The following is a 25,729-nucleotide window of genomic DNA, read 5'->3' as shown; positions in this document are numbered from 1 at the left end:
CTTCACATCAGTAACTGGCTACCTGGAGCCAGTCAGATGTTTACTATACTGTCTTCCTTGGTTACAAGCAGCCTTTGCTGTGCATGTTTCCTGGGGTCTCAGAAGTATTTAGCAGTTTCCATGTGCCCTTGATTCATTTAGTGACAGAAGACAGCATGAGGCTCTTTAGTCTTCATTACTGCAGGTATGGCATGTAAGTGCTACAGATGAGTTTAAAATGCAAGGATAACTTGCTACATTCATCCAGAAGTATCCCGTAAAATTTTGAGTGTTCTTTAAAAAAGCTGCATAAATGCCTAAAGGCTTTTTAACTACCATTGTAAAAAGAATGATAAAAGTGTGAAAAAGAAGACATAACTGGACAATTGAACTGATTGTTCTGCCTATTCATTTTAAAGTTTTTTCAGGCAAGTTAGAAACTTCAGCTTTACAGTATGATAAAACTGTTACTCTTGCTATCATTACTGTTATTGCTTCCAGTTTAGCAAAGTGTTTATGCATGTGCAGTATTCATCAATAAAACATTTGCCTTCATATTTGTCAAGTCACTTAAGCATTTTGCATTTTATTTTGCTCATCCAAATATTTTATGTGTTCTGCATATTTTCTCTTTTGCTCATGCTTTAGAAGTGAATATCTGAAATGTGCTTTATTTATTTATTTATGTTTTTAAGATGGAGGAAAAGAAGTACTCTCAATGCATCAGATTCTTCTCTACTTGTTACGATGCAATAAAGCTCTGGTGCCTGAAGAGGAGATTGCCAACATGCTTCAGTGGGAAGAACTGGAATGGCAGAAATATGCAGAGGAATGCAAAGGGATGATCGTTACCAGCCCTGGCATGGTAGAGCAAATAATTCTGATTTATGAACAACCCAATGACACGTACATGTCTTGTTTCAGCGAGTGTGCTACAGGCTGAATTGGAAAGGGAAAAGATGACCAGTGACAGTTGCAGATTGCTATAGGAACAGTTTATTGACTTGTTCCAACCCTGGGAAGATTTGCACCCTCTGCTGCTCTGCTGAAGGGCAGATTTCCAGATGAATGTTGTTTCAATGTGCATGTTAAAAGGAATGGCTATATTTTATGTATGTGAAACTGTAGCTTGCTCCTCTGCTTTCTTATTTTCTCAGACAGTCTTTATGTGCATGATCTCATTCTCTTTTCCCTGACACAGGACCAGAGAATTAGTAACTATTTGCTATTTTCTGTCATCTTTCTCTTTTGACCCCCTAGCTCTATTTAAGGTGCTCTATCCAGATTCTGCCCTGAATATGGAAAAGGTGTTTTCTGGCTGTTGGTTTGGTGTTTTTTTTTTTCTGTGGTTTTTTCCACATTGTTTCTATGTTGCTCTCACTCACACTGAGGAGTTTTGTGTACATTAATGAACACTTCCATTAATTTTCAGTGCCAAGCTTGAAACCCCTATGGCCTTATTATTTTTGGAACAACTAGTATTTTAAAGTATATGTTCTCTGAATACAGCTCCTTTCAACTCCAGTGTTTATGTGAGTTTAGCCCATTTTTCTGACTTTCACACTTAAGAAACGTGGGTCACAAGAGTAGATGATGTCCACTAAAAGCTGCAGGGTTCTGTTTGCGTGGTTTGATCAGTATCACAAAGTGGTATCTCAGCAGTAGAGGCATGTTCTTGGACCTAATATTTTAGACTGCCATGCAGCTTTCTCAGTTGTAATACCTTTCTTTCTCTGACTTAATTTTCCTCCTTTGCTCATAGCTCAACTTCTTAGCTTCTCCAGAAAAAGTGTGACTTGGTATCATGCCCAGGGGGAAATTCAGTTTGCTAACTGAAAAACTTGTTCCGAAACTGCAGCCAAGGTGACTTCCTAAATATGTTTTTCAAGTTCGTATTTTTAAGTATGGCAGCATTACATTTAATAAACTACTTTATAAGCCAATCATATCTTGGGCAGGATAATTTATTTTTTCCTTGATTTCATTCTGAGTGTTTTTGTTCTGGCTAAAACTTTCTAGACCAAAAGGAAAATAAGATTGTCTGTGGGAACATGAAATACAGAATACATGTGAACTCTCACTATGGAAAATTCTACCTGAACTGGTTAAAACTGAGTGCTAAACCAGAATCTCATGATAGAAATTGTTAGACTGTTTAACTTAATGTTGCCTGTGGTTTCTGTGATACAAGGCACGTGCTAGTGCACAAGTCGTCAGCATCTGAATGGTATATGCTGACATAACTTCAGTGGTTTTGCTGAAGATATGCTGATTGCAGCTAGCTGAAAATTTGCTTTTTTGTTTAGCGCGAAGGAACACATATAGGCTCCTTCCTTGTGTCACTGAACTGTAAATGTCTGTATGCACAAGGCAGTGCAGTTAGTGAGTGGTAGTGTTAATTTTGAGATTTTGTGTGATTTTTACTGACAAACTTTGCAGTCTACAAGACTGCATTTTTAGAGATGCGTGTGGACATCAAAATATGTAAGCATAAAAGAAATCTGCAGCACTTTGAAACGTTGTCATGTTTTAATGCCATCATTAGAACATGTTTTTTCTCTCAAGAAGATTGCAATGACTTTCTTCTTAGTTTGTGGTTTTTTTCTGTTCATTGCAGCATATGCTATTGAGTATGAAAGTCAGTGAAAAATAGAGTATGAAAGTATTTTCTATGCATTTTACAACGCTAGAAGATAAAACAGTTCTGTTATAGGGACAATGTGAAACTGTTTTAGAAAATGACAGCTCTTCAATTCAGTTTTATCCACTTGACACAACAAAGTAAAACCACTAAATTTTGTTTTGCTGCTTTCCTCCACAACATCACTTCAGAAATAATAATTCTTCTTATGAGCAGATCTAGGTTTTATATATGTATTTTATTTTTTTAAAAAGGGAGGTGTATATATGCATGATGGAGAAGGGAAAAAATTTTGAGAGACATATAAATCCCATTTACTTAAACAACTAATAGTTCAGCATTATTTAAAACCCGTTAATTTATTCATGGTATTTCATTAGTTCAGTGAAACTTTGTGTTGGAATAGATTTAAAAGTTCACAAATTTTAATCCTCTTTAATACTTTACTCTTTCTTTTTAAAATATTGCTGCTTTTCTCACTAGACAAATATGTATGTATTATAACACACTTTTGTACTACATCTGCATGCAATCTCATCATGTCTTCCAATATCAGCAAAGCCTTGATTGATGAGGTTTGGAGTAGGAAACAAAGATAATGGGCCTCTGTTCTGTTAGAATTTCTGTTTTCAATGAGATTTTACAAGCAAGGTTGTGATTATTAGATGGTGTCTCACAGGACTTTTAAAAGAACACAGGGATAAAAACCTGGAAGATTAACATCTAATTTGCTTGCGTCCTGTCTGCTGGTGTGCCATTTATACTGTATCTTTCTGTATGGTGCTGTTTGTTCATTTAACCTTCAGAAACAGCACCAGCGAGGAAGCTAGTGTTCACCGTGCTGAAGAAAAAAAGCGTAGCTTAGCTACTCCCCTCGTTACCGTCAGTGAAGGAACAATTGTGATTAAGTCTTAAACAAGGAGTTCTTTTGTCCTGTTTGTTATCAGGCATCTGTGAACAGCTGTGTAACTGAGTGACAAAACTCAAAGGCAGTGACATATAAATAAAGAGTGGATCTGAGTGATCCCGAGGCCATGTTTCACACAGACCCTGCTATAGGCGTATTGAAAGCTCTTCTCCCTTTCACACTTTTGAGGATCAGATTACTTTTATTTAAGTGTCTAAAATGTGAAACATTTGAATAGGAAAAACATTGTCTGTAATTTTTTAAAATATATTGATTATAATTGGTTTATTGAGTAGAATTATTCTTCCGTAGTCTGTTAATCATATTTTGCTGCCTTGGTTCTCAGTGGAGTTGTTGTGTAGCAAGGCTGCTTTTTTGAGGGGGGCAGGGATGGGAGAAGTTCCTCATTTTCAACTAAAATGAGGGGAGAACCAACGAACAACTTTTGTGAAGATAAAAACTTTTCAAATTGGCTTTGTGCAAACCCCACAAAACCAGATAAACTTAAATTTCAGGACTTTAAGCTCTGGTTTAGAGAACAACATTCTGCCTGCTACTAATCCTCCCCATGTTTTTCATTAGGTTTTGTTGTCCTAATCCCTTTTTATTGGAATTGCTGTGGGGAAAACCTTTTCTCTTCTTTTTTCATTTTTTTTTTTTTTTTTTAAACCTGGCAGCATGAGCTAACTAACTTAATTTTTTTTATTTTTTCTTTTTTTGGCTGGGGAGATGTAACTTTATGTTCAGTCATCATGTCCAAAGGGAAGCTAATAAGCATTTTTCCCTTGGAAAATGTTTCTCTATCTGAATGTCAAGATTTTAAGTAAGTTTTTGTTTTTCTAGAGTAGATTGGAAATGTGGCGACCTGATGAGGCTTACCTTTATTTCTTTGCTTATCCATGCAGAAAATGATTCCTTTGAACAGTTCTGCCAAGGTGGTTTGAAGGGTGAAAGCTTTGTTCTTGACACAGTTTTTATTGTTTTGTGAAGAGAATGGTGGGAGCTGTTTCTGTAACTCTGAAACTCATCTTTGAGAAATTCACAATGCTAAATTAGAAGTTTTGAGATGCAGGTAACTAGAAGTAATGCCCTTTTTCTGAAACCTTAGACAACAGAAAATATTGGCCTCATCCAGCTGATTGCAAAATGGGGAGTAAGCAGGCACATAACAAAGCAGCTTGCCAGGTAATGGAGAAAATGTTTACTTGGAGACAAACTGTGCACCTTCAACTGAGTTTTTAAATATGTTAGGTAAGTGATCGAGAGCTCTGTAAGCAGGGTGTCTTCTACAGTGATGTGCAATTACTCATTTTCTGCGTTTTTAGAGGTGAAGCAAAAGTTACTTCCTTCTACACTGTCCTTTTTAACTATAAAAAGAACTTCTGTTTTGAAGTGTAAAAGGGACAAAAGTCTCCTCATTATACAAGACTGTCTTCCTCATTGTACACATCTGCCTAGGAGCTTTTTCTAAGAGTAGCATGACAGATTTTTTAATGCTGTTTAGTCAGTGTGATTGAATGGATCTAATAATGGCTTCACTTGCTTTGGGAAATCAGGAACAGAACTAAAATTAGAGAGGTAACCTGATCTTAGCAAACTACTGAGGCATGTGGGAGCTTGGATGCCAGAATGCTAATCCTGATTTTATTTCCAGTGTGATGTTCAACCAAAGTAAGTTGCTTTAAGTTCTCGGAAATAATCAAACTGTGAATTTCCTGACTTGCAAAATGAAAATAAAAAGACTTCCTTTTTTTTCTGGAAGAGCTAAGTCAATTAACATTGTTTCAGTCATTGTCATTGCCAAATATTTATTATGATATTAATGATTAGTTTTCTGTGTATATTAGTAAGCTTGGAATATTGCTGCTTCATGGTTCCTGGATAGTGTGAGCTAGAGGCAATAAATTTTCCATGGAGCTGTTGTCAATTAGGAATATCTTGGTTTTTCTCCTAGAAACCGAGCTCAGTTCGTATTGATCAACTGGACCGTGAACAGTTCAATCCTGATGTAATTACTTTCCCCATTATTGTCCACTTCGGGATACGACCTGCTCAACTCAGTTACGCTGGAGATCCTCAGTAAGATGCTTTTCCTTCCATCTTCCTTTCAGAAACTCATTACTCTTGTAATTTGTGGCTTAAATAGGGCTTATTTATGTGCTTAATAGAGTCCAATATAAAGCTTAGTGCTTATGGCATTGGACACTAGCTCTTGTAAATTAGAGAATATAAGGTATAACTTCTTTTTTCTGGCACAATTCAGGATCTGCTGAAGTAAATGTGTATGCATGTGCAGTATGAAATTTGTCAACCTGAGAACGGCTCTTCTAGGTCAGACTAAAGGTTCCTCAAGCTCCACGTTATTTCTCTGAGAGGCCAGTTGTGGGTTTTTAGAGAGAGAAGAGTGTAACAGGAAGGCAGAGGGGAAGAAATACTTACCCAGGCTTCCGAAGGTCTGTAGCACATGAACTTCTGAGCTAGGGGATGTATTTAGATCATTTTGTTTAACAGCCCTGAATAAACCTTCCTTCTCTAAATTTCTCAAATCACTGTTTGAATCTTTTTATGCTGCTCACAGGGAGAAGATTTCAGGTAATCACTTCCCCAGTACTGTTGTGCATCATATGAAAAAGGACTGACTTCTGTTTCAGAGCTGCTACTTGATCATTTAATTAGATGCTCTTCAGGTCTTACATTTAATAACGAAGAATATAGCCATTTTCTGTTTGCTTTCTTCGTGACATTTATGTTTCTTGCACCCTGCCATATCCTACCTAGTTATCTCTTTCTATGCCTTGAAGGATTAGGTCTACATACTGTTTCCTAGCTTGGAAGCTGTTGCGTTCATGCTACTTTTCTCTGTACCTTTTATATCCTTATAGAGATTGGGAGGAATGTAGCGAAGGAGTGGAGAAGGAATCAGAACTTCAGGCAAAGCAAGAAATACTGTTTCACTGTGGATTCGTGTAGTGGCATAAAAATGATTGCTGGATTTTGTTCACAATTCTTTTCTTAATTTGACAATTTCAGGGAACTTTTCCAATGATTTGTAGATCTGTATTCTGAATGATGACAGACAGCATAGAGCCCATCTCTTGTGCATGTATAGTTAAGGTTGTCTTTTTCCTCATGCATTTTTGTCCAGTGTCTTTTAAAGACGTTGAATTTCACCTGCAGTTTTGAGGCCAAATCACTCACGTGCATGTATGACATATTCTTCTACAACTCCTTGCTGAGAATTTTAGATTTAATGCAGTACGAAGTGGGAAGAGTGAGTGCTTATCCAGATAATAACATATCTTCTTTTGGCTTTGAGCATGACTTTTAATCCTCCTCATCTTTTAGTTTTCTTATTCATAAAAAGAAAATAATTAGATCAAAGAATATAAGAACCACCTCTAGTTTGATACTGAATTTGTTAATATTTCTAAAGTTCTAGTACCTTGCATTGAAAACAGTATAAAGATACAAAAAGTATTCTTCACACACTTTTTTAACTTTCTTTAAAACTTCCATGGCTTTTTTTTTTTTTTTTTTTTGTCCAGAGCTGCTTACAGAATTTAGGCGTGCTTCTTTTTATCAAAGTAACAAAGCAGTTTTTGTGGAAGACCCCTGTGGTGCCATCATAAATATCAGGCTTAACTCTGGTGTATGTGTGAAATAGGTAATGCCCAGAAAAGTTTTTCTTCTAGTGTGTCTTTTCTTTATGAGGTTCTAATACAGAATTTTTGTTATTGTAATCTGTTTATTAATTCTCAAACTTAACTGTAATAACAGAGCTTGTTCCACCCATATTAATACTAGTAGTAAAACATATATTGTAGATCATAGTTTCAGGTTCTTGATTTTAGGTTGAAACCTCCTCATGGCATTTGTTTGTTTTCTGGTTGGTTGATTTGTTCATTAACTCATTTTTCTTCTTTTGGTGGGGATTTGTCAGAAATAGATGTGCTATTCTGCAGATTGCAGAAATGCGGAGAAGAGAGCATAAGAAAAATCTATGGATTGACCATTTCAGATGTGTTTATAGACTCAAAAAATATCAGCACCTCTGGAGGCTGGGGGTATGCATTCAAGAATGCTGTAGAGAAATGACTGGAATGGAAAAAATGCCAATAAGAAAAGATCTGGTTTTGTGCCTGTGAATGTGGGATGCTGGGAAGATTATCAAATAGTAAAAGAGCTGCTGCTTCATTTACTGCTTTGCCACTAACGTGGTAACTTCCTACCAAAACCACTGCTCTAAGTTGGTGCTGAGGAGGATCTTCTTTTATAATGTAAATATAAAAGAAAATAAATTACTTGGGGAAACTTCTTCCCTCTGTCCTCTAATTCCCTGCTTCCTATTAAAAGTCTGGTTTTATAGGTTTTCTTGAAAAACCTCTACAGAGGTGATACTATTTTGAAGATAGCATTGTTTCCTACGGACACAAAGTCCATGTCATGATTCTCTTGGTTGCTCCTCCCATAGTAACTTTTGAACCTGTGGGTCAATTGCAGCTGCATATAATGGTGGGATGTTGTCTACAAATGGAATAAGTTCTTACAAGTTTTGTGAAAATCCGTGCTAGATAGCAGAGAGACTCCCACCAAGGAAAAAGTTCTGTTATTGAAGTTCATGTGTAATTAGACACTCCCAAAATACGAGAAGCTAGACGGTTGGAGAAAACCAAAAACCTTAAGTATATGCTAACCACAGAGAAAAACTGACTTGCTGTTTCCATTCAGCACAAACCCATAGGGAACGAAACTTTTATTTCACTGTTCACAGAATGACTTCGTGTTGCACATGACTTGTAGAGCTTTTCCTCATGTGTTTCACTGAAACGTTTCAGCCAGTGTAAGGACAGACACTTCTTGGGAGAGGTTACTACTGCTTTTCAGTGAGTGATAGGTAAACCCTTTAGAGAAGAGGGAGTTTTCACCTGCCTGAATTGAGATGTCATGCTGCGGGCAATTCTTTTCAACATGCAGAGGTGGCCCTTTGGAGAGGACGGGTGGGTATCTGGGAGATCTGGGTTCTGCCCTGAGCTTTGCTGTTCACCTCACACTGAACACTAATGCCTCCTCTCTGCTGCTGTGTCCGCCCAGCTGGAACAACTGCAGAGACACTCTCTGCATCATCTCTCTTGGAAAATGGTTTGAGATTTTTTCTGGAGCAAAAAAATGCTTGTAGACAATGTGTGTGTATATGGGTGCATTATTAGCAGCTGGTGCATTCATAAGGACAAACAGTGAGAAACTTTTGTCGTATCGACCAAAATACTTGTTTTCTGGTTTTGTCCTTCAGGTACCAAAAGCTGTGGAAGAGTTACGTGAAACTGCGTCACCTGCTGGCTAATAGTCCCAAAGTCAAACAGGCTGATAAACAGAAATTATCACAAAGAGAGGTATGCTGGGCCTTCCTATAATTGATAATTGAGCACGGTGATTCAGGATGGAATAAAGCCATGTGACCGCCCTGTTTATGGAAACAATAGAAATCCTTCACAAAAGATTTTCTTTTCAGGCTGTTAACACTGATTTTATTTTTACCTCTGCTTGTTAGTAAATGGATTTTTTTTCTTTTCTCAGCTGTCAAACTACTGCAAGTTTTTTACCCAATTATAGAAATGATCATTATAAAACCATAATTTCTTTATAGCCATTGCCATTAATGGTTCCAAGAATTAGCATAGAGAAGGACTTTTTATTTCAGAGTGCACTTTTAACTGGCTCATAATTTTAAACATTTCTCTTCTGAGATAAAAACTGCCACACTTGTGCATGGTTTTAAACTGTAATTTATAAGACAGTCTTAGTGACGTTCCTTAAGATCTTTGAGTCGAAATCATCTGGTGGTTGTTATTTTCAGTAATATTTAATGGCAAATGAGGTATTTGTTGAATTTTTGTCTTTTCTCTTTTTTTTCCCCAAAGTGATGAGCAATAAGAATTTCCTAAATGCAGATGCTCAACCAATAGGGAATTAAAATCAGAAAAATAAAGTCACCTAAATATAGACTAAAGCAGCCTGCTCTCAGGTATCTATTTTTTTTAAGATCTTGGGCTGAAGTTTTGAGTTTGTTTGGTGCATGTCTACCAGGCATTCTTAATTGGAAAACTTATGTAAGGAATACATAGGAGAAATTAACTTCTTTGGTACCGGATGGAATTTACTTAAGTGGTGTTGTGGTTTTATTTATTGATTAGAAATCCTGATGATTCTTAGAATCATAGAATATCCTGAGTTGGAAAGGACCCATGAGGATCATTGAGTCCAATTCCTGAGTTTTCCCTGGTTGGCTAATTGTGTAGCTTTGGTTGCAGTAAATGTTTGATACATTTGACATTGCACTTGATTTTTATTATTACTGCAAAGCATAGTATGCTGTTGCATGAGCAAGAGTCTTAGTTAACGTTTTATTTATGGTGATATTAGATAAGCCCTTAGCTTTCTTACTTGTAAATGGGGAAAAACTACAATGTTGTGACTTAACTGTGCCACACTTGTAAGGAAAAAAAAAATTGTCCCTATAGGAAATTATTTTGTTTGCTACAGCTTTCTACACTCAGAGCAAGTAGGAAGGAAGACCATTGTTTTATGGGCATCTTTTCATTAGGGGCTAATGGATGACCTATTTGTAAAATTGTAGTGGATTGTATGTAGGGGGGTGATTATGTTTTACTTCAAAAGATAAAATGCTCCTTTGGTATTTATCGCTTACTGTGTGGTGTGTTGATTTTTGTTTCTAGACTATATTATCTAGGATAATGGATTTATGAAGTAGTTGTCTGCCATCTGAGAGGCATATGGGCCTGAAGCAGAAGCTTTATGTGAGGATAACCTATGCATTTTGCCAATGGATACGTCAGTAACTTAGAAGGAGCTGTAGGGCTGCGACTGGTACATGGGCTTTCAAAGATTATGAATCATATAAGTAACCCTGGAGTGCTCCTGAGCCAGTCAGCCTGAAAGTACAGCTAGGTCTAGCAAACACTGTAGCACCCGTCTCAGAAAACACCCAATGACACAGCCTCGAAATGCAAATTTTAGACAATGCACAAGGGGTGCAGTGCTGTAAGCATCTCTGTTCCTTCTGCCATTGGTCATTCGCTACTACGAGATTGTATGATGTTATCATTTGTGAAAAGGTCGTGCCTGGGGGCTTTATTCCTCTAACCTAACTTTGAGCGTTTAGAGCAGGTGCATAAATTGGGACCTGGAAGCTCACTTTGAAGTCAATGGAGAGAGAAATGCATTTTTTGAAGCCATTTATCCCCCTTCATTGAATATAAAAGGAGCCAGGGCTAACTAGCTTCTTACCCTAGACACCTCAGTATTAAGGTGTCTGAGGTTTGATGAATCTGCATCTGGATAGATGCGCCTCTTGGAACCACTTTGTAAGTCTCTGCAGAACAGAAGACAGAGCCCGTTCCTGCCCAGAGATGCTCACAGGCTTCAGACTGGAAGCTGGGAAGAGATGGCTTTGAGCAACTGTAGTGAAAAGGAGAAAGAGCTGGGTTGCAGCTTTGAGAAGTTTCATATTCTGAAGAAGGAAGAGCACTGAGGGAGTCTTTACCATTAGTGCATGCTGTGTGGGGAGCTTGCATACCTTGGGGCTTTGTAATATTGGAACCAGGAGATCCTGATCCAGGGGTGATTTATTTTAGCTGGTTTTCTTTCATTCCATTTTTACAGAAAATATTGTCTTTTAATGATTCTGTCAGAATCTTTTGATGATTCTGTCCCTTTCATAGTTTCTAGAGACAAATAAACTGTTTGCACAACACCAAACAGCCAGTGGTCAAGGCAAAACAGATTTTTTTTTTTTTTTTTTTTTTTTTTTAATTGAAAATTGAAATAATATTAGTAGATTTCATCATAATAGGCTCCAGGACTAGTGAATGCTGACACCTTACCCAGACTGGGAGTATGGACAATGTTGAATAGGAACTATTATGAAGTAGCCAAGATCACAAAACAAAGCCTTTCTTTTACTTAGTCTGTTTTATTGTTACTGAATGCTTCGAACCAGGAGTACTCACATGACGGACTTGAATGAAGAGGTTGTTTTGCACATAGGGGTAAAGAAGTGCATTCGTTATAAGGACCTTAACTTGCTTACTTACGTATCATCTTGGATGAACAAATTGGACTGCGTTGTTCTGTCATTTGCCGTAAAGAATGTAGTCACCTCTGTTCTCTTCTCGCTATACCAAAATCCGCTGTCTATACTGTACTCCAGCACGTCCACCGCAGTCTGTGGCTGGCAGTTACAAGATCTGGACTAGTCTTAGTAACTGCTCGCCAAAAGCGAACTTTAAAACGGGTATTATGAACGCACTCATGTGTGCATTGATACTGCTTTGTTGTAGGAAGTTCTTCACAGGAGCTCCGTTCTCTCCCTGTCTAGGAAGCACTGCAGAAAATTCGTCAGAAGAACACAATGAGACGTGAAGTGACCGTCGAGTTGAGTAGCCAGGGATTCTGGAAAACAGGGATACGCTCTGACGTCTGCCAGGTGACTAAACTGCAGAGATGTCTGAAGTATTTTCTTTCTTGGTAGCTGCCATTTACCTCTTGCAAGGGTTTCTTGTGATTCTAGGCTGGAGAAATGGTAATGAATACCTTTGCCTCAATAAGATCTGTTGATTTAGGGAACTATTCTAGTGTCCTGTCCATCCCCTCCACACACAAAACAAGTTATTTTAAAATTTTAGTTTTCTTGCCACTGGTTGATTAGCAAAAGGGAGAGGGGGTAGGAATGGCCAACTTGAGGCTGGAGGTTAGCCAAATGTTGAGTCCAGTGTGGAACTCCAAGAGTTTCTTCATCCATCAATTGGGTTGGTTTTAGATATTTTTATTTTAATATATTTTTCTGTTTAGATATTTTAAAAAAAAAAATTTACAGTGAAGCATGAAGAAGTATCTTTTTACTTGAAAGAAAAGAAAGTTAAAAAAAAACACCACAGCTAACTTTTGGATTAAAACAGATGACCCTCAGTAGGAAGATATCTTTCAGATACTCTGTTTCATACACATGACATCTCCAAGGTACAGATCTCTGCCAGATCCTATTCTGAAGCAGTTGACAGCCACCAGCTTTGAGATACGATGAAAATAAGTGCAATTTTTAGATAATATTATATTAATAAAATTCAAGTAGTTATAACAGCCAAGTAAATATACTAGAGGTATGCTTGCATCATTTTTTTAGCTGTTGTTTTGGAGATGTTATTTAAGAACTAAATGCTTACAATTTAATATTAACCTAACAGGTTGAAGTGTAAACTTTGGGGGTTGCTAGGCAAAGGTAGAGGTGGAAATCCTGTTGTTATCTTAGAAGTCTGGTAAGGCCAAAGGGGAAATTCTAATGGGAGAGAAATGCTAATACCTAAAATTGCTTTTCTTCTGTCTGAAACATTTATTGTGATTGTACTATTGCTTCTGAAGTCGAAAAAAGAGAATAATGGAATAGTATCTTCTCTAGCTGAGGAAAATTACAGCCCTTTTCTAATTTTCTGTTGTGAACTCTATCTATTTTTACAGGTTAAGTAAACAGTGTAAACTTTTAATTTGGGAGCTTTGAAACAGTTCCATGTTATTCATAATATCTTCTGTGATTCATCTTTTAATGTCTTCTTGGATATTTCTGTTTCGTTTTGTGTTGAAGGACAGCAAAACACCAAAGAACGATGAAAGTAAAGCTATTTCACGTTTTTGTGCCCATCTGCAGCCATAACATCTAAATCAGCCAGTTCTGGTATGAAGGTCCTTTGATATGATTTCTTTGAGAGGCCAAGAGTAGGCAAACTGTATGTCTGTAAAATGAAAGATTGCTGCTGTTGCTTTTTCCCATATTAAAGAACAGTAAAACTAAATACACATAAATCAACTCTGTGGGCAGAGCTGAAGTGCACTTATTTAAAATTAATGCTTTTAAAAGCATTGCCGTTTAGAAGATTGAAACTCTTTTGAGTCACTCTGATAGCTTATAGTTGCTCTAAGTTCCACATAGCAGTAATGACACTGGTCTTTGCAGTCTCAGAAATGAACTGCTTGGAGGGGGAGGAAAAAGGGTGAGTGAAATGTTCCAAAAATGTAAAATGACTGTGTTCTGCCTGGCTCACTTGAAGTTATCCAGTAGATAAAGTGCACTACTTGGCCACTAAGCTGGGCAGCACTTACTAGGCAGTCTGGCAGGATGGGGCCACGCTGAGAAGATACCACTCCCCCATCCCCACATCGTTGCCTGTATTGTTACTGGTGTGCCCTCAACAGCTGTGTAAGTGTTCAGGGTGAGGAGAGAAATGATGCATTTCAAAATATTTCAGCTCACCTGGTTCTTCTAGTAGCTTCAGGTCTGAAGCGTCTGCCAGCCTGGGGGATGGTGGCATTAGCTGGGGGCACCTGAGAGAGTCCCTGCCTTGCCATGCCAGCTGCACAAAGAAAAGAACATGCAGCATAGTTAAAATCATGCATATATTTAAAACAAAAAAGAAGTTACTTGTATGTTTATAACCAAATGCAAGTACCAAGGTTATGGGATAACTCCTGTGGCCATATGGTTTCAGGAGACTTTTTTTTAATCACTAGCCATTCTTTAGCCTAATATAATTTTTAAAGCATATATTTTATTTTATTACAAAGAGATAAATACATAAAACATCAGAAACATCAAATAGCTATAATCCAACAAGATGCACATTAATTGTGTATTAATCAAGTATTTAGTTCCACGAAAGCAGCACTTTGTCAGTATAACTGCAAGAGTCAAATTAAAGACTTTCTGTGTGCTCCCAGGGAGATGTCAGTTCTTCATTCACTGCACTACAGCTGATAAAAATCTAAAACTATGTTTCAGTCCTCAAAGTCAGGGCTGCATGTATTGGTATAAAGAATATTAAACCTTGCTTGAGGGACTCTTTCTGCCTAGTGCAGTGGAACATACAGGCTGGAAAGCAGAGTTGTCCCATGAAACAAGTTTTGGGTTTTTTGGTTTTATTGGGTTTTTTTGTAATGAATTCCTTCTATGAAGGAAGACATAGGAAGCACACCTGTACAGTTTATATGGAAATAAGAGGGGTGTTCCCCTAGCTTGTAAATTACCCTAAGAAAACTCTAAATGAGTGATATGGTAACAAAATAAAATTTCACTTACACTTACTCAGTTTGCTTTGAGTGGTTTTGCATTTTTCAGCCATTCAGAGATCCAGAGAGTCTTTTTCTTGCTGTTAACTAGTTACTTCCATCCAGCGGAAAAGGACCTGGGGTTGTTGGTCAACAGCCAGCTGAACATGAGCTGGCAGTGTGCCCAGGTGGCCAAGAAGGCCAATGGCATCCTGGCCTCTATCAGAAATAGTGTGGCCAGCAGGAGGAGGGAGGTGATCGTGCCCCTGTACTCGGCCCTGGTGAGGCCGCACCTCGAATCCTGTGTTCAGTTTTGGGCCCCTTACTACAAGGACATTGAGGTGCTGGAGCGTGCCTTCCAGAGAAGGGCAACGAAGCTGGTGAAGGGTCTGGAGCACAAGTCTTATGAGGAGCGGCTGAGGGAACTGGGGCTGTTTAGCCTGGAGAAGAGGAGGCTGAGGGGAGACCTCATTGCGCTCTACAACTACCTGACAGGAGGTTGTAGCGAGGTGGGGGTTGGTCTCTTCTGCCAAGTAACTAGTGATAGGACGAGAGGAAACGGCCTCAAGTTGCGCCGGGGAGGTTTAGACTGGACATTAGGAAACATCTCTTCACTGAAAGAGTGGTCAAGCATTGGAACAGGCTGCCCAGGGAAGTGGTTGAGCCACCATCCGTGGAGGTATTTGAAAGACATATAGACATGGCGCTTAGCGACATGTTTAGTGGTGAACTTGGCAGTGTTAGGTTTATGGTTGGACTTGATGATCTTAGAGGTCTTTTCCAACCTAAATGATTCTATGATTACTTTCCAGCTATGTGTTCAGTTCTCAAGAATTTTGCAGTCTTTTACTTAAACAGAAAGTATTACCATTGGTTATTCTTCTCAGTGTTGTAACATTCACCAGTTTGTATTTTTTGCTGTTCTTTCTTTAATGACATGCAGAAATCTATAACATCATTTATTCTGTAAATTATGCATCTGCTTTGTATGCTTGTTTTTCTTGCATCTCTCCACACTGTATGCTCATCTTCTGTAATCGTGCACATTCCTTTTTCTGAAATTAATAGTGATAGCCCTCAGATTTTCATTCCCTTAAAACATGTCATTCTTTTGAATATATTCATGTCATGTCACTAATGGGAATGATTAGAAGAACTGAAATTTGATATCAGTGTCACAAAAATGGTCACATATATGAAATTCTTTAAATACTGACGTTTCTCCTGTAGCTCTTACTTTTCACTCTTATGCAAGATTTTTGATGTTGATATCATACTTGCTTGTACTACCGTGCTGATAAACTATACTACTTACTTATTTCAACCCAGATCCAAAGTCAATATTAGGTAGAAATCCTCAGTGTTGTGACAAATGGAAAGTGTTTGTATTTATAGCTTAGTCAGCTGAGTACTCTGCACACTGAAGTTGAATGCTTTTCCTTATTGCAATTGTTTTTTAGCATGCAATGATGCTTCCTGTCCTCACCCACCACGTCCGCTACCATCAGTGTCTGATGCATTTGGACAAATTGATAGGCTACACTTTTCGAGATAGGTGCTTGCTGCAGGTAAGTAATGAAAAAAATGAACTACTTGCTGGTTTGTCTTCCTAATATTACTGAGTGTATCCATAATTCCGCCTGCTGTACAAACTTGAGAAATGCACTGCATTGCCACAGCTTGGACGTACTTGATTATTAGCACTGCAGATCTTTCAAAAGTTTCAGTTATCTCAAGAAACTTCTAAATAGAGACATCTGTTGTGCATGTAGGCATACACCTACCTTTGCTTCAGTGGTAGGTCTGGATTTGCTTGTGATGTGTAGAAAGACAAATATGTGCTTACTGAAAGACTGTCAGGTACATTACTCATTATTTCCGTGTAAGTTCTTTTTTTAGGTATTTGTGAAGAATATAATGTTATTCTGCAGATGAGCGTACATGCTTTGCTCCTTCCTTTTATAGTCTGTTGTTCCAAAAAAGAATAACTTAAGCATTGCTTTTTTATTCTACATTTATAGCTAGTGAAAAGGAATTTGCAAACTTCTGTTCAGCTATTGATTTCTACAAGTACATGATGAAATTTTTGCATTTACAAACACGGGCAGGAACTAGAGAGGAGAATTTCTTATTTATTTTAAATGCATCCATTTTGCATGACCAGTCATTTATATAAGTGCTTATTTGGAAGTGATCAGCTCCAGAAGGCTGACTCTTGGCATGGTGGCCCCTTTTCTCTTACGTTTTTCTAAAGTTACTGAAGAGAAATGGAGACTTCTGTTTAGGATTTCCCCCTGAAATAAGCATCCTCTCTCTCCACTGACTGGGGCTGAGAAAGGTGAATTTTCTCTGAGTTCAAAACATGCAGTTTCTGTATGTGTATGGAGACTTTACTCCCAAACTACTTTAAGCAGAGGCTTTTGGAAAAATCTTTTCTCATAGCTTCTCTGTTTTCTAGAAGTTGGTTTCCAGGGCTTGTCCTACTGTCGCAGATGAGTGATTTAGGTCTTTTAAAGAATCACCATCAAAAGTACTAGCAAAAAGTGCTTTTAATAGGAATTTATAAAAGCATGACCTAACAAAGTTCGATGGCAAGGTTCACTCTATCACTTACTACATGGATGAAACATACAGAGGAAAAATTGAGTTAAAATTCAGCTAGAATGATTTATACAGAGACTGAAGACGCAAAAGGGTAAGGGAGACCCTCCCGTTGAGTCACGAGGTTCAGAGAAGACCCCCTTGCTTTCTAAACTCCTGGTGGAGCTTAGGTGTGCCTGGATCCACTCCTAGTCCCAGACTTGGCCAGCGGTTTATGTCTAAGGGATTATATGTGTCTAGCAGCAGTCTAAGGTTCATTCACAGTTTTAAGGTGAATCACAAGATTGTAGCAGCACTTAATCATTGACTAATTTAACATTTAAAAAACGAGTCAATAGAATTTACTACAGTCACAACAGTGACTTAATTACAGATTCGAGATGGCAATATTTATACTATACTTGCTATCTGGTACCTACATCAATTAACACATGCACACACACAGAGACACAAAGATATATAAATGTACAAAGATACACCTGTTAAAAATTCCCCTTGAGTTCAGTGAAATATTCACTTCAAATGTCTCGGCATTTCTCAACGGGCAAGGGTTGAGCCTCAAGGAGTGAAGGGTTTCAGCCCAGGTCCCGTCGTCAGATTTCAGCAGCGGTCCTCTGAACTTCGCAAACTTGAGAGTTTGCGAGCTCTGAGAGGCATCCCACTCAGAGGGAGATGCTGGTCACAGCCCACTGCGGTCCAAGAGAGCTCAAAGGTCCTCACTTAGGACCACCGTTTATGGGTTCGCAAGATGATTGGCTTTAGTCATCCATAAATTTCCATCCTGGCCAGAATCCAGGTCGGTAATTACTGAATTATCAAAATTCCAGTAACGATGGTACCGTCCCACTCAAGCTATGATCAAGGTAAGGAATGTTCCAAGGCTGTCAGGGGATGACAAATTAATCCCGTTCTCATTCCCCACCTTGGCCAGGCAACAGGAATTCCTGGTATGGTCAGTGCTGCTCCCCACCTTACCCATGCAAGAGTTCCTGGTATGGTCAAGGGACGCTTAACCACCCAACTCATTACACAAAGGCCAAGCCTAATGGGAATTCCTGAGATCGTAGACCGGCCCAGGAGAGAGGGGGAGATGCACCACCACACCTACTGAAAGTTACATTAAGCATTGAGCATCTTGTAGGATTAATTTGTTCGCAGGCTGCCTTAGTTTTAATATGAAAGATAAAAATGCAGTGATGGAAATCTTCAAAATGTTGAGACCAAACACACAAACCAAAAAGCAAATTGCAGTCTAAAAAGGGAGAAATCATAAAATCAAGTGTGTCAGTATTAGTCAAATTAATGTTTAGTTATACCAAAAGTACTTTTTAATGATTGATCCCTGTGCAAATTTATTTAAAACCTACAAACTTGTTCCAGAAGAGAAAGAGCGTTTTAAAAATGTGTATAGCACCAGTCACCTACTTAAGCATAGGCAATATTAGATGTATAATTTTGCATTGATTTTTACCTGTTTCATCATGATATATTCTTTTTAAAGTACAAACTGGGCAAGAAAGATTACTCTAATTTAACTATTCAGAGAAGTTGTAATGTGTCATCCAGTTCAGATGGAGCAGAAGTTGAGAATGTGCAATTATGACAAACTCAATAATATTAGTGAGGAATTAAAAAGGACTTGGAGAAAGTTCTTATTGTTGATTAAATGTAATTTTACTCTTTAAAATAATTAAAATAAACTTCTCTAAGTCTTGTGTTTGGAAAGCCACAGACAATGTTTGAATTAACTACTGGAATGTCTTTGCTCACAGCCTGCAGCACCAGAAGTGTTTCAGAAGTAACTTTCTGCAGCTTGAATTTGCCAGTGTATCTCTTGTTTTATATATGAGGTGTGTGTACACATGCACTTATACGTGCATAATATTTTTAGGTGTGTACGTGTAAAGAAAGAGAAAATGCATGAGTTTCAAGGATGGAGGCATAAAAGCTAGCTGTAGTTCTACTTACTGCAGCCATTTTTATAGTGGTGGTGTCAGCAGCTGAGTAAGCTTTTGATAATGCTAGACCTAGCATCTAGCTAAGTCTTAGCTAGGTGCTAAGACCAATCCTGCCATTGCTGTTCACTTCCAATTGAAGAGTGGCCCTGTATAGTGATGAGAGAAAGAGTTGTTCTGTGAATAACCACGCCAGAGATAATATACTTGTCTGTGGTTGTTTGGTTTTTTGAAGTAGGGAAGTTTTATAGATATTTAAATAACCTAAATTAAATATGTGAATCATTGAGAAGCTCTTCTAGTTGTTCGTATTTTTAATATGAATATTTATGCTGCAGTGTTAGAGTGAATATATGTTTAAATAAGCAAATGTATTGAAATCAGGTCAGCAAAACTGGTAAGCAAAACTCTTAGGGCAAATTGACAGTTCATGCTTTTTCTTTTCTAAACTAATTTTTCTTTAAAGAAAAAAAAAACTGTTGAAAGTTAATTAGTTAAACTGATGATTGGGCATAAATGTTGCTTCTTTCCGACATCTGAAATAGTACATCCTACATGTAAATTGCTGGAACCAAGCTAATAATTGATGACATCACTTTGTAGCCTTTCTTCAGACTAAAAAATAACAATTATTAGCTACCAGTCTAAGATTTTTTTTTTCTTATATTTGCAAAAATACATCTAAGACTTTTTTTGCTGTATGTGCTACATTATAGCTTGCCATGACTCATCCAAGCCATCACTTAAACTTTGGAATGAATCCGGATCATGCCAGAAATTCCTTGTCCAACTGTGGGATTCGACAGCCAAAGTATGGAGATAGAAAAGTTCACCATATGCACATGAGAAAAAAAGGTATGCTGTTACACCACTACCATTTTTCTCTCACCTCACACTTAATCAGTAAGAAAACCTTTTGTCCATTATTATTTCATTGGCCATTGTTCTTCTGAGAGATCCCTTCAGTGGAGGATTTCAATGGTTATACACAGACACCAGTGAGACCTTTCTAAAAGACTGGATTTTGCAAATTAGTCAACAAGTAAAGAGCTGAGAAAAAGCAAGGATAATAAGTAGGAGGATGTATTTTCTTTGATTTTTGGCAAGTATTGTTTTCTTAATTTGCTGCTCAACATGGTGAGCAAACTGGAAGATATTTTGTAAAAATGTCTTACTAATTTGAAAATATGTGGTCTGTTTGCTGCAGAATATTCCTTACCCCTTAAAAGTATATTCAGCTGTAATGAAGTAAATTGTTTATTGTTTATGTAATGTTTGGAATGTCTTTTTAATGCAAAGGTGGTATTTTTATCTGGCTCTGAATGCAAAAATACAATAGTATTGTAATGGGACTGCGGTCAGTAAGACAGAGAGCATCTGTCAGGATTATACTTGCTGTAAGTAAACCCTGTAAATAACAGGATGATCTTGTGTACAGCAATTACAAAGTAACATTTTGAGTAATTATTTTGTAAGCCTGTTCAAATTGAATTAGTGGTGGTTTATTTAATAGTGCATTGTTTATATTTCTAGGGATAAACACCCTGATAAATATTATGTCCCGTTTGGGACAGGATGATCCAGCTCCTTCCAGGTAATGAAAATAATTGTTTGCGAGTAGGGAAGCTGTTGCAGAGGGAGATGTTTACTAGAAACAACCAACTTACTGTCAGCAACAGCTTTGGCAAATAGTTGAAATGAAAAGTCATTTTGAATTGGCTTTTATATTATGAAGCTGTGCTGAACCCTCCATTAGCAGTGACATAGTAAATGTTTGGTCATGCCTGCAGAAAACTCCTGAGGAAGGTTTTAACAGATAATTCTATCATTTTTGTTTATCCTTGAAATGAGGAGGGCTAAAAGGCTGCTTTTTTGCTTTCTGCAGACTAAAAAATAAGATTTGTTGTTATTGTTATCATTGCTATAAATTGGATTCTTCATCACGTTTCCTCACAGTAGCACCTTCCTGGCATGTCACCTAGTTAACATGAGTGTGATACTGAATGTGGGCTTTGCTGATTTACTGGTCCAACTTAGACATATGCAGAAACCATTAATGTTGTGATTTAATAATCCTTAAATGACCACTAAGAATTCTGTACAAATAAATAGCGTTTAAGATGTGGTTTAAAGCCACAGGCACCATATTTAGCCAAAGTAAAAAAACAAAGCTCATAGGGCTAATACAAGAAAGAGTTGCATGTGAAATCTAAATGCATGAACTAGAGGGCAGAGTGTATTTTAGTTAACTAGTGCTATAACTGGGCCTTTTAAGAGTCAACATTTTGGAGGAAGCTCAGGAATGGGAGAAGTTGAATTCTGAATAAATTATTGCTGCAGTGTTCCCCAAATGCTGTTTCAGCTAGACCATGCCCTTTTCTTTGAGAGTCAGCCTCAAGCTTATTTCAGCCCTCTTAAGATAATGTGAGATAAGGCTAAATTGCATTAATTCTCACGAAATAACACACAAATACAAAATCCCACTTCTGAGAGATTTGTGTTTTCTGCTATGTTGCCACACAGAGGAGTTGTAGTTTTGCTCACAGATTATTGTATTACACAGCAGCGGTACTTGAATTTTTTCAGCCCATAAGAAAGGCCTGCTATTTCAGAAATTAGACTAACTATGTAATTGTTGGGAGAGTGCAAATTACAGTAAAAGCTGTCAAATACTTGAGAAGGATCTTCTGGATTAAAAAAAGAAAATCCTGGGGCAATGGCCTTGATTCTGTTACAATCATGTGTAAAGTCAAAATGGTGCTACTTATATGCTTTGATATGAGAGCAGAAATTTGTACATGGAATCATAGGATCATTAAGGTTGGAAAAGACTTCTAAGATCATCGAGTTCAACCGTCAGCCCAACACCACCATGCCCACTAAACCATGTCCCTAAGCGCCTCATCTACACGTCTTTGAAATACTTCCAGGGATGGTGACTCAACCACTTCCCTGGGCAGCCTGTTCCAGTGCTTGACCGCTCTTTCAGTAAAGAAATTTTTCTTAATGTCCAATGTAAACCTCCCTTGGTGCAACTTGAGGCCATTTCCTCAAGAAATATTCAAAGACAAACTCCCATTCTTTTTCAGCTGCTGTGTTCTGTTAGTCCTTTGTTATATAAGCAGGCAGAGAGCTTGGAGGAAATGAAACTTTATGCAAAACAAAGGAAAATCAGGAGCAGTGGTAGAAGTAAAGGAAAACATAGGAAAGATAAGATTGTACTAGCTTAATGGCATCTTTGAATGCATCTTCTTGTACAGCCATTTTTTCTTTTGAGCTCAAAGGAAGTTACAGAAAACAGGACATTTAAAGGTGCTATGAAAAATTAAAGCTCCCTTGTAGCTCTGCCATACCAATGAATCTGTTGCAGGGTCATCACACCCTGCAAGTGTTGATGTTAATTACGTACACATCCCTAGTTGCAGGCACAAGACTGAAGACCAGCTGTTTGTTTCAATCACCTGGTGCCCACTGATGGACAAAGAAACCCAACCTCAGTGCCAATCAATGGTACTGTTTCCTTTCTCCATTTGTTAAGCTCTGACAATAGCTCAGAATGGAACATACGAAAATTTCAATGGTGGTGGTGTCAGTCCTGAGTTTCAAGATTTGTGTAGTTGTTATTCTGTTTTGGAAGGGATTGTAACCCAGAGACGGTGGGGGAGGCTGCAAGAATGTCTATCATGGTTGATTAGCAATCAACTGTGATTTGTTCTATTTTAATTGTATTGTGTAAATAACCAGCATGTGTTACTTAGCTGATAGTAAACCTTAAAATGCCTTTTTCAGGATTAACCACAACGAGCGTTTAGAATTTCTGGGAGATGCTGTGGTGGAGTTCTTAACAAGGTAAATGGGAAATTCTTCAACAGTCCTCATCTTTGTATGTTTTTGTCATACCATTGGGCTTATTAAGCTTTGCAGTGTCTACTTTATGACTGTGTATGTTTGCAGTCCTGCCTGATATTTAGAGCTGCACATTTGCATACAGCTCTCTTGAAAATTCCTTCAGTGCTGATAATACAACAAGGAAGATTACAAAATGAAAAGCTGGAGTTTATGTTTCATGGAGTGCAATTTTAAGTTGATTGGGGTTGGAGATTATTCAGCTACAGACGAGTTGAACTTTGTACCTTTTTTTTAAAGGAAAGATATTTTATGGGTTCTTTTTCTCTAGTTGCAAGTTAAATGCATTTATTGGTAATATTGAACGTGTTGCAGTTCTTACATTTCTAGTTATTAGGGCTGTAGCTTGCATAATGTCTGTATGTAAATAATAGTTGAGCACAAATGTAATTTGTTTAGAAGTAATAACAAAAAAACATGGTTCATCAAAAATTGTTCCAGTTTTGATCAGTTTTGAGTATTCTGAAATCAGTGAACAATACAGATATGATCAGTTACCTTCATTGGCCTCTCTTACCTGAGTGCTAGAAGCAGGCAGTTTGCACAAAATAAAGATTATAATCCATTTTCAGCTGCTTTGTTCTCCTGTTTTTAATAGGGGATTAGTCTTGTTTACTGTAAAGCTTCTCTTTAAGCAAGTTCGTTATATGAATAACAAAACTGCCCTTACATCTCCATTCTCTACTAACCTCTACTAGCCATTAGCTACTGTGTATTAAAAGCTATTAGTCTATAAAGGTCTCCACTGCCCTTAAAACCCATGGCCTTTTCTCTCATACAACAGTACAGGCTGAAAAGATGGAAGACTTGCTGATTAAAATGTCGTGCATTTTTCATTGTCATTGTTCATCAACCATCAGTTGACTTTCTGAGCTAACTTTTGTCTCTGAGCTACATTTCTCTTCAATAGAGCACATAAGCACCTATTTAAGTCTGAATTTTTTTTCTAACTCTCTTTACTTCAGGTCTCTGCTTTTGTGAATTACGATGCTTGATTAGATCGCCTCTAAGTTTAATAGTAATTTTTGTCCTTAAATAATCTTGTATCCATCTGCACTTTTCTCCCTGTGTACTGGGTTAATAAAATATTTTAATAATTAGTGCCATCCACTGCCTTATTTGTGAGATGTTGAAAACCCTCTCTGTATGAACTTCTTTCCGACATAGGTTAGGTAGTCATATATGAAGATATTCAGAATCATTTATCCGTTACTCAGATCTTGGTTGGATCACTGAATTACTTTTTTTGTTTTGTTTCTGTTTTATGAAGTATCTTACTTGCATGATGACAAATATCATTAAAAGCAGTTGAAAGCCTGTGATTTTTACTTTTTTTTTTTTTTTTAATGTCTTCACACATTTGATAAATAGAGACTGTTGAGTTCTGTTCTTTGGCTCCGTTAGCATCTGTTAAAGTACTGTAAGAAACTTGTAAAACAAATATCCTGAGTGGTGGTCCAACCTGAACCACTGGTATCATCTTAAAGCACTGCGTACCTGTGGCACGGAGTTTCTCAAGGCTGACACTTCCCTCGTGCTTTATTCCTCAGCATTCTCTAGGTGTCAACCTTGCTGAACCCACTGCTGCTGATAGATAGAAACCTTCAGCTGAGGGAAGTGCATGTCGTTGCAGAGATTTAGACATTATGTGCTGCCCAGAAGAGAAACAGCACTCTTCCCCTGCTGCCAATGCTATCCAGTCAAATATTATTGAGCATGGGTTTAATGTTTGTTTCTTTACCTTACTTCAAGCTGAGTTGCCACCTTGGTAAGGGACTTGTGTTACCAGCTAGGATCTGAGGGAAAGGCACTGTTCCCTAGAGGCACACATGGTTCATCTTTAACCAAATGTTGACAGCATCTGATTTGATTTTTGTTTTGCCAGTGTCCACTTGTACTACCTGTTTCCCACTCTGGAGGAAGGAGGATTAGCTACATACCGCACTGCCATCGTACAGAACCAACACCTGGCCATGTTGGCTAAGGTACAGTTTTATACGTCTCTGTATTTGACACCCATAGGTAGGATACTGTTAGTGCATGGATTGCTTCTTGGGGGATATGCCTGCTTTGAACATCAGTGTCTTTACCGTGTTTTCTGTACAAGATTTGGGATACAGGAACTCTTTTCAGTTTGAAAGTAGGTTTTAAATATGAAGTAGGACTTAGTGTTTTCTCCAAAGCATGTTTTTAGGAGGAGTAATTTTTGCAGGCAGAAGGATAAGTTTTTAGGATGCTTATGTTGAAGGTGAGTCTATATTTACCTTTAAATTGCACAGGTAATGAAGCTGATAGTAGAAATTTAGTGAAGAAAAAGAAACAAACTGGTTGTTTATAAAAGGACTTCCTGATAGAATGTATAGGGAGAACATGGCAGCAGGTGGTAGAGAAAGTGGTGAAAAAAATCATTTTGTCTGCTCCCTAACCTATGCAGTCATTTTCAGATTTGCTGTGAACTGTGGAAGAGAAATATATTAGAAAGGCTTTTGGTGAGAAGTTGTATTACCTCATGGGAAAAATTGAAATGCCTCTGAATTTTATTTAATTTAATTCTGTGAATGACAGAGCTTTTTACATTTGCACATGATACTGGGGGGCGGGAGTATGATATAGAAAGTTGATTAAGAC

The 25,729-nt window shown here is 37.7% G+C and overlaps 1 protein-coding gene across 1 annotated transcript in view; it reads left to right on the top strand.

The window, feature by feature from the left end:
• DROSHA (drosha, ribonuclease type III) overlaps positions 1-25,729 on the top strand; it is a 56,900-nt gene that overhangs the window by 9,112 nt on the left and 22,059 nt on the right. Inside the window, exons 6-14 of the mRNA XM_009587350.1 lie at positions 675-844; positions 5,482-5,606; positions 8,818-8,917; positions 11,923-12,030; positions 16,100-16,207; positions 19,912-20,050; positions 20,729-20,789; positions 22,985-23,044; positions 24,987-25,086. Of these exons, the coding sequence (XP_009585645.1) occupies positions 675-844; positions 5,482-5,606; positions 8,818-8,917; positions 11,923-12,030; positions 16,100-16,207; positions 19,912-20,050; positions 20,729-20,789; positions 22,985-23,044; positions 24,987-25,086 (971 nt within the window). The remainder of the gene's footprint in view (positions 1-674; positions 845-5,481; positions 5,607-8,817; positions 8,918-11,922; positions 12,031-16,099; positions 16,208-19,911; positions 20,051-20,728; positions 20,790-22,984; positions 23,045-24,986; positions 25,087-25,729) is intronic.

The sequence above is a fragment of the Fulmarus glacialis genome, unplaced genomic scaffold (assembly GCF_000690835.1).
Source record: "Fulmarus glacialis isolate BGI_N327 unplaced genomic scaffold, ASM69083v1 scaffold2831, whole genome shotgun sequence".
Lineage (NCBI taxonomy): Eukaryota > Metazoa > Chordata > Aves > Procellariiformes > Procellariidae > Fulmarus > Fulmarus glacialis.
Note: the sequence above shows the minus strand (reverse complement) of the source record. Positions and strands in the feature narration are given on the sequence as shown.